At 36.9% G+C, this 9,538-nt stretch overlaps 1 protein-coding gene across 1 annotated transcript; it reads left to right on the forward strand.

Moving 5' to 3' along the window:
- Window positions 1-2,630: 2,630 nt before the first annotated feature.
- On the forward strand, window positions 2,631-7,654 carry LOC110295578 (anti-sigma-I factor RsgI-like). Its single transcript, XM_021164064.1, has 5 exons — window positions 2,631-2,709; window positions 4,102-4,128; window positions 5,248-5,280; window positions 6,529-6,876; window positions 7,626-7,654. The coding sequence occupies exons 1-5, from the start codon at window positions 2,631-2,633 to the stop codon at window positions 7,652-7,654; spliced, it is 516 nt and encodes a 171-aa protein (XP_021019723.1).
- Window positions 7,655-9,538: the final 1,884 nt, after the last annotated feature.

Consider the following 9,538-nt stretch of genomic DNA (forward strand, 5'->3'; position numbering starts at 1 on the left):
TCCCCTCCCCTCCCCTCCCCTCTCTTCTCCTCTCCTCCCCTCTTCTCTCTTCTCCTCCTTTGTTCTTTCCTCTTCTATCATCCTTTCAATTTGTCTCTTGTCTCTTTTACTCTGCTTATTTTCTGAGACAGGGTCTTATGAGGTAGCCCAGGTTGACCATGAGCTTCCAATCCCCCTGTCTCTGCCAGGCTAGCATTGGGATTGTAGGCCTGAGTCTCTGTTACTAGTCTACTCTGTAACTTTGTTCTGTTTTGCTTTTTTTTCTGCCATTGTGTCACAGAGGGAGAATGCTCATCTTGCCTGTTATGATCCCCTAAAGCATATCTCAGAGAATAAACATCTAATCTTGTCCCTCTTCCTTCATAGAAGGTTCTCTAAGCTCTATTAAAAACATTTTGAAATCATAATTCCAGAATTATGAAATCAAGGACAACCACTGACCAGTGGGTGACTTTTTCCATAACAGCTCATGACTTTTGTATATCTAACACAGAAAGGGTAGTCTAGTGACTGGCCTATGAAACAAGAGGCTATGTCTCCAAATCCTACTTTTGCAACACCTAGTCATTGAAAGCAACTGGAATGAAGTTTTACCTTATTCTTGACAATCAGCCAGGTGCAGAAATAATTGCTATAGATTAGAGAACTGAAATGATGAAAAGAATTAGCATCAACAGGGTCAAAGTTTGAACACTGATGAGCAAGCATTTTGCTACATTTTCATTATCATCATTTTAACTAAGTATTTTTGTTTGTCAAGAAGATGTTCTACTGGGCATGGATGGAATAAGAATTAGTTTTACTATTAGGAAGAAATGGCTCAAGAGTGTAAGTGTGATTTCTGCTCTTCCAGAAGACATGAGCTCTCAGTACCCATACCGGTTAGCTCATAACCACTAGCTCTAAGGTGCCTTTAATTCCCTGAGGTATCCTACCAGTCCTGAGAAACACATTTTAAAGAGTAAATGCAAATGTAAACCAAGTTTCTTTACATATAAGATTAAATTTTACATAAACATACTAAATCTGTTAAATATTTTAAAAGTTAAAGTCTATAAAGATCAAGTGAGTTAGTCCCTCACAGGAAAAATACTTAGAACAAATCCTAGTGCACATTAAGTATATCATATATATTATAATACATTTAGTTATCTATGTACTTGTCACCTCTCTCTCTCTTCTCTCTCTCTCTCTCTCTTTCTCTCTCTCTCAACTCTCTCAACTATCTACCTATGTACCTATCATCTATATGTCTGTCATCTCTCTCTCAACTATCTACCTATGTACCTATCATCTCTCTCAACTCTCTCAACTATCTACCTATGTACCTATCATCTATATGTCTGTCATCTATTTATTCATCTCTATGATGTCTATCTCTTACCTACCTACATATCAAGAAATCTATTTATTATTCTATCTATCATCTATTTAGTGCTTTATATGGAACATTAAAACAAAAGAAGGAAGCTTAGATGTAAAAATTAAGTTTGGAGAAGTGAAAGAAAACCCATGAAATATCCTGAAAACGAAGTAAGATTAAAATACTATATTCAAGGGTATATGGAGAGGTGTGATATCTTTCTTATGAGAAAAAGTCAAGGATAAAGCACATTTCCATAGAGGAAAGAAAGAAATTAGGTCCAGATAAACAATAAAGATACCTATCATTGTGCCTGTGGATGTAACTGATTCATGGGATATTTTAATGTAGAATCCAGATTCATTATTTGAAGTGTTAGCAATTTTACTAAACTTATTTATAGTATTCTAAGGTATTTAAATTAAGATAATTTAAAAATGAATTAAAATAATGTAAGATAATTTTACTTATAGTATGACATTATTTTTATATTACCAACAAAGTGTCCTCTTTTCCTTAGTTGATAGCTGCACCTTCCAAAAGGACTCAAACAAGATGACTTTTTGTTTGATATTATGGAGTGACAGGTGTATCTAATTGAAGTTCCTTTCCAAGCTGAACACCTTTAGTTTACTCAGGGACCCTTACAGGATATTGGATTCCAACCCAGCTATTATTCTGATTATTTTGTGTTAAGATTTGATAGTGCATTCAATTCATGATCTCAATTCTGAGTAGTTATTGTCTTTGAAATATTGAAATGTTGGGTTTGTTCTTTTATTGGCAACTATTCTTGATTTTTTTCCAAGTTGTATAAGATAACTTATCCTAGATTTCCTTGTCTTATGTTTTTTTCCTATGATTTTTTTGTTTTGTTTTGTCTTTAAGTCTGTTTTCTTTGTGATTCTGTTGGCTCATTCTATAGGAAAGTGTCTGAAGTTACTGAGTAGAAAGAACAGTGTTGGATCCTGTAAGAAAACAGAGAAGCATAGTTATAAGTGGAATATAAAAAGTAGAAGACAATTAGTAATACTTAGAATTAATAAATGAGGAACATAAGCCATTGTTTCAAAGAACTTGTAGAAATGTTTTGTTCCCTTTGAAGAACACATCCCGTTCTTTAATTCACCTTGTCTGGCTGAGGTTCAAGTCACAAATTAGATAAGGGTGGAAGTGCCCATCCCATGGTCTTCAAGGCAACATTGTTTCCCTGGGTCTTATAAAGGCTGTGCCTGAAGTTCTTTCAGCACCAAGGGAGAGAGACACCATGGCTGCCTCCAGGATTCTTCTGGTCCTGCTCTCTATAGCCCTGCTGGCCCTGACCTCAGCTCAAAGGGTCAATGAAGGTAAGAGGGGAAAAGGGTAGAGTTTGGCTACTTCTTTTAAGAAATCAATATACAGAGGTTGGCCAATCAAAAGGGAAGGCCATATTATTTCCTGTATCATTCGTTTTTGTTGTTGTTTTTTTTTGTTTGTTTGTTTTGTTTTTTGTTTTTTGAGACAGGGTTTCTCTGTATAGCCCTGGCTGTCCTGAAACTCACTCTTTAGACCAGGCTAGCCTTGAACTCAGAAATCTGTCTGCCTCTGCTTCTCAAGTGCTGGGATTAAAGGCATGCACCACCACTGTATCATTTTTTACTGTTGACAAAATATGTGTCTGAAAATGTCAGTGTATGTTCTAAACCAGCATCTTCAGAGCATAACATTTGCCGTTTGAACATCCATATATTTTCCAATTCCACACTCTGTATGAATATTCAGTTGGATATTTTGTTTCCTTGCCAACAATCTTGAACATTTAGAATTATTGAGAATTTTTATTAAAACTTCATGTTTAATAAAAAATTCATTTATTGATTCTTCTACTGATTTGCAATGCCATTTGCTTTCCATGCAGATAATTATAGTTTAGTGAACTACAGAGTTCCAGTTAGAATATTTATTTACCAAAATCTGAGCAATTTCTGAATGAAAATGCATAGTAGAATGTTAGCCAAATTTGAATATCTCACGATACTCAAAACAATATGTTGTTGAACAAGAATGAATTTCTTGTTAATGTGATTAAAGAAAGTTACATTTTCCCTTAATGTCTTGGGTAAAAGCAGGAGGAAAAATTGGAATATTCAAAAATGAAGCTTTGGGGTGTGGTTAGTGGAATGAGTTCTTCATTAAAAATGGGCAGAATATATAACTTAAGATATGATGTAGGCTAAGGATGGCTATGAAAGGTATAATAGAGGATAAACATTTATGGCATTAGAGAGTCGAAAAGACTTGTATTTGATTAAAGGTGTTTTGCATAACTTCCTGAAATAAGCAATCATGGTTTGGAAAGCTTGTCTAATGGGAAAAAAATCTATATGGGTAGTAAAATCTTGTTAGTGTAAACAATGAGTTGCAGGGCCATGGATGGTTTGATTCTCAAGTTGTATCTGTTCAGGGAGTCACATCATCAAGCATGGTGTTACACCATAAAGGAAGAAGAAATTCAACTGATTGCTTGACTTCTTCTTTATTCATTTTCAGCCCATAAAGCAGAATAGGCTTCTACTTTGAAAAATGATGGTTCATTGTATTAGAAATACATATACATGTGTATTGTGTATAATATGTATCTTAATTTTTCTAGCAGTCTCTTTGGTCTTTTCATAGCTTCTTATGAGTTATACAAGTGCACAGTTGGAATATATTGAATCAAATATTAAATTTAATATATTTCTCTTTTAAAATCCTAGATGATGAAAGTTCTCTTCAAGAAGAAGGTCAGTCTCTATTTAAGGCTTTGCTCCATTTTCTTTCAGAACTTATTACAGTTTAGTTTTGCTTACTTTTTTGTCATTTAGAATTTCTAAAAATTGGGTTTAGGAAGTTTCAAAAAGCAAAAGAACAAAAACTGTCAGTGTTTTCATAGTCTTCAGTCATGGTATTCAACACAAGCCAGCCTTTCATATCATGTCTCTTGTTTCAGTGAGATAGTGTCTGGATATTAGCAGAATACATGTACACCTTTCCTTTGTAAACGTTTTTCTCCAAATAGCACCACAGAACGAAGTTAACAATGGAGTAATAGAAGTCTCTTGTGGAGAGGAAAGGGTATATTTCACTTATGCTTTCAGGTAACAGTCCATTATGGAGGGAAGCCAAGGCAGGAACTCAAGCAGGGCAAGGACCTAAGCACAGGCAGTAATCCTGATACTGAGAAGTAGCATGGCTTACTGGTTTGCTCTTTAAGACCTTCTCAGTCTGCTTTCCTATATAACACAATACCAGATGTTCAAGAATACACTGTCTACCATTGGCTGAACCATTCCCAATCAATCACTAATTAAGAAAATGCCCTGTGTGCTTGCCTGCCTATAGCAGGATCCTATGGAGGCATGTTTTCCAATTGAGGTTTATTTCTCTCAGATGACTTTAGCTGTGTTAAGTTGACATAATACCAGCTAGAACAACATATACTTCATTGGAATAGTGAATATGTATGTAATTTGCTTAAATATTATAGTTATCCAATCATTAAATATTCCATTATAGATGTGGGAGAATCAAATAAGAGAAATTAATGAACACTTTTTTTATTCATTAGAAGATAGAGGCAGATGGTACATGCTTTATCTAATACATGACTGGGGTATAGAGTTAGTTCAAGTTTAGTCCAAACAATTTAGCAACTGAAAGGCAAAGGAGATTTGGGCCAGTGGTAGAGCACTTGTGTATTGTGCATTAGACTGTAGGTTCAATCCATTATAGCAAACAAAACCATTAAAAGCCATGTAGCTATTTGTCTTCAGCATATTTCTTGAATTGTTAATGGTTGTTCCACTTAGTTTGTAATGCTATTTTAAACTTCTTTGTGCATGTGTATTGTTATTTCTTCACAGATGTCCTTGAAGCAGGAGACTCTAACCAACAACGTGAGATATTTTAGCTTCAATTAAGTTAATTGGAGTTATTCTGAATGATGTCTATCAATTTCTGGACTACTGATCTAGTATAAAGTACCTCTAATTTATTAGATTGAAAAAACCTCATGCCTAAGTTTTAATAATTTTCTCTCCCCACTATTCTACTACTTAGTTATTAGCTCCACATTGTAAAAAGCTTAAAAAATCAAAAGAGACAAAATGAAAATAATAACAAGAGCAAAATGAGAAAGATGAGCAGGGCAGTGGTGGAAAATGCCTTTAATCCCAGCATTTGGTAGGCAGAGGCAGGCAGATTTTGAGTTTGAGGCCAGCCTGGTCCACAAAGTGAGTTCCAGGATAGCCAGTGCTATACAGAGAAACCCTGTCTGGGGCAGGGCAGAAAGACAGATGAAGAAACAGCTCTTTCCCCCTCTCCTTTCTTCAGTTGTCCTTGTGATGACACACCTATTTCGGGTTTTCTGAAAGAAATGTTCTGATTATTTGCCTTTGCAACAGATAAATGGTTCATCGTTAGAATGCTTGAGGTACCCATCTAATAGATGGTGAAGTTTGTGCATAACCATTCAATGCTAAAGAACAAAGCATAGAGAATTATAGATATCAGAGTACAGGAGGAAAGCAAAGACTTCATACAAAAGATGGTATAACCCACAGCTAAATCTATGCTTGCATTAATCTATATATACATTCATTAGTCTTAGATTAGAAGGTTAAAAATGCCATATAGTTGATGTAAGTATGAGGAGTTGACAATGTGAGTTAGTATCATGGTGTGAAAGATATTACTCATGGCAAATTGATTTTATACTCATCCTCTAAGTAACAGACATGTTGTGTAACATCATGTTTAAAACAACATTTTTATATTATGATTTCTCTTAGGCACTGAGATATGAAAGAACATAGGCACTTTCTTAAGTATCATGCCAAGTTCATGTTCTGGATAGATGGTGTTGTATAAAAATAGCAGCACCAAAAATATAAAAAGATAGGGGAGAATAAATTTGGGACAGGCAAACAAAATGGTCCTCACTAAGTAATTATACACACTCAAGCAAGATCCTTTTGTCACTATTCTTGCAGATATTGGACCTTGTCACTATTTATTACCATCTACCACAGTAAAATAATTTCTCACTAAATTAACTCAGTGATAGATTGTATGTTTAACTTGTTATGCCCATGAAGTTTCTTTCTGTTTTTGATTTTCTGGATGTGTGTTCTCTCTCCCCAAAGATGATGATATACATGCAAGGCTAAATGAAATAAAGAACAATTTTCAAGATCAAATAAGTCAGCATGGTAAGGAAGCCATCAAGTTCAAGAAAGGGAAGAATGGCCCACGTGGTAGACGAAGCTCTGATGATGACAGCTTGGAAGTCCAGGATCACCAGAGTGGAAGTGAACGAGCAGGAGGTGGCCAAGGAGGCCGTGGTCGCAGTGAACTAAAAGGCCAGAATGGAAAAGGTAGCCAGAAAGGCAAGAAAGGCAAAGGTGGCCAGCGAGAACAGAAAGGAAACGGTGGCCAGCAAAAACAGAAAGGAAAAGGTGGCCAGAAAACAAAGCGTGGAAAAGGCCAGCAGGGTCAGTAGAAAAGGAGTCCTAATGACCTCCCAAAACAAACAAACAAACAAACAAACAAACAAACAAACAAACAAAACAAAACAAAACAACCCGGAGAACCTACTAAAGATGGTCTCCAGTGATTCCCTCAGGGCAAATTAAATTCTATCATTTAGTAAACTTCTTTTCCAGTTTCCTAGTTTTTCTCATTTCTCTGAGTCTTGCATCTTCTCTTTCTCTCCAACACTTCTTCCCAGCTCTGTTCTTGCCCCTCTCACCACCTCGTATTTACATATAGAAAGCCCCTCTCCCTTCACAGCAGCAAGTGTTTCCTATGCCCCATCTGAATCTCTCATCAAATTAGTTTAATATGTTTCTAAGTTTTTTCTTTCTTTTATCATCTCACCTTCTTTTTCTTCTTTCTTCTTCACTCTTTCTCCTAACCTCTCCCCCTCCTCTTCTCTCTTCTACTTTCTTTTTCTCTTGTTTAATATTTTTCTTCCTTCATTCCTCCCTTTTTCTTTTTTCCCTTCTTTCTTCTTTCTTTTTATTGATACAGGGTTTCATTTTGTAGCCTGGCCTGAAATTCACCATACAGTCAATGTTTGCCTCACATTTAGTGATCTTCCTGTCTCACCATTCTGAGTGGAATTAGGCATGGGTCACCATGTCCAGCAACATAATGTATTTTAATGAGACTACTGGGTGTTGAAGGTATCAGACACATGTTTAGGACTATTTGACTTCTAAAGTCCTTCTCTTTGTTTCAGATAATGTTCAAGAAGTTTACCAGGAGTAAACCACTGGGCCTGGCCTTTCCTCAAGTTCAAAACATCAATAAAACCAGCAGCATAAATACCTTGGCTTTTGTCTTTCTTCTAGGATTATGGCTCTCCAAACTGATCGGTGCCCTGGAGATGTTAAGAATTTGATAGTGGCTTAACATGTGTTTGAGAGCAAAGGATAATATTCTTGTAATCAGTGACCAAATTATCAATATACAAAATTTCTTAGTTCAAGAAGAAACTTACATTGCAATCTTCAATGACAATATTTCTTTTTTTTTCAGATTCTTTTCTTAGATATTTTCTTCATTTACATTTCAAATGCTATCCCAAAAGTTCCCTATATCCTCCCCCAGCCCTGCTCCTGAACCCACACACTCCTGCTTCCTAGCCCTGTCATTCCCTTGTACTGGGGCATACAATCTTTGAAAGACTAAGGGTCTCTCCTCCAACTGATGGCCGACTAGGCCATCCTCTGCTACATTTGCAGCTAGAGACACAAGATCTGAGGGATACTGGTTAGTTCATATTGTTTTTCCTCCTATAGGGTTGCAGACCCCTTCAGCTTTTTGGGTACTTTCTTTAGCTTCTTCCTTGGGGCACTGTGTTCCATCCAATAGATGACTGTGAGCATCCACTTGTGCATTACCAGGCACTGGCATAGACTCACATGAGACAACTATATCAGGGACCTTTCGGCAAAATCTTGCTGGATTTTCTAATAGTGTCTGAATTTGGTGGTTGTTTATGGGATGGATCTCCAGACAGGGCAGTCTCTGGATGTTCCTTCCTCAGGCTCTGCTCCAAACTTTGTCTCTGTAACTCCTTCCATGGGTATTTTCTTCCCCATTTGTCTTAGTCAGGGTTTCTATTCCTGCACAAACATCATGACCAAGAAACAAGTTGGGGAGGAAAGGGTTTATTTGGCTTGCACTTCCACTCTGCTGTTCATCGCCAAAGGAAGTCAGGATTGGAACTCAAGCAGGTCAGAAATCAGGAGCTGATATAGAGGTCATGGAGGGATGTTTCTTACTGGCTTGCTTCCCCTGGCTTGCTCAGCCTGCTCTCTTATAGAACCAAGGTTACCAGCCCAGAGATGGTCCCACCCATAAGGGGCCTTTCCCCCTCGATCATTAATTGAGAAAATGCCTTACAGTTGGATCTTATGGAGGCATTTCCTCAACTGAAGCCCCCTTTTCTGTGATAACTCCAGCTGTGTCAAGTTGACAGAAAACTAGCCAGTACTAAGAAGTAACGAAGTCTCCACACTTTGGTCTTCCTTCTTCTTGGGTTTCATGTGTTTTGCAAATTGTATCTTGGATATTCTAACTTTCTAAGCTAATATCCACTTATCAGTGAGTACATATCATGTGAGTTCTTTTGTGATTGGGCTACCTCACTCAGGATGATATCATCCAGATGCATCCATTTGCCTCAGAATTTCATGAATTCATTGTTTTTAATTGCTGAGTAGTACTCCATTGTGTAAATGTACCACATTTTCTGTATTCATTCCTATGCTGAGGGACATCTGGGTTCTTTGCAGCTTCTGGCTATTATAAGGCTGCTATGAACATAGTTGTATATGTGTTCTTATTACAAGTTGGTACATCTTCTGGGTATATGCCCAAGAGAGGTATTGCTGCATCTACCTGTAGTACTATGTCCAATTTTCTGAGGAACTTCCAGACTGATTTCCAGAGTGGTTGTACAAGCTTGCAATTCCACCAACAATGGAGGTGTGTCCCTCTTTCTCCACATCCTTGCCAACATCTGCTGTCACCTGAATTTTTGATCTTAGCCATTCTGACTGGTTTGAGGTGGAATGTCAGCTATTGTTTTGATTTGTATTTCCCTGATGATAAAGGATCTTGAATGTTTTTTCAGATGTTTCTCAG

Source organism: Mus caroli, chromosome 6, assembly GCF_900094665.2.
Source record: "Mus caroli chromosome 6, CAROLI_EIJ_v1.1, whole genome shotgun sequence".
In the NCBI taxonomy this organism is placed as follows: Eukaryota; Metazoa; Chordata; class Mammalia; order Rodentia; family Muridae; genus Mus; species Mus caroli.

Excerpts from the sequence above, each read along its gene's own strand:
- LOC110295578 (XM_021164064.1), top strand. The coding sequence starts at position 2,631 with ATGGCTGCCTCCAGGATTCTTCTGGTCCTGCTCTCTATAGCCCTGCTG. Across the intron at positions 2,710-4,101 it reads AGCTCAAAGGGTCAATGAAG|ATGATGAAAGTTCTCTTCAA; the intron begins GTAAGAGGGGAA and ends TTAAAATCCTAG. Across the intron at positions 5,281-6,528 it reads AGGAGACTCTAACCAACAAC|ATGATGATATACATGCAAGG; the intron begins GTGAGATATTTT and ends CTCTCCCCAAAG.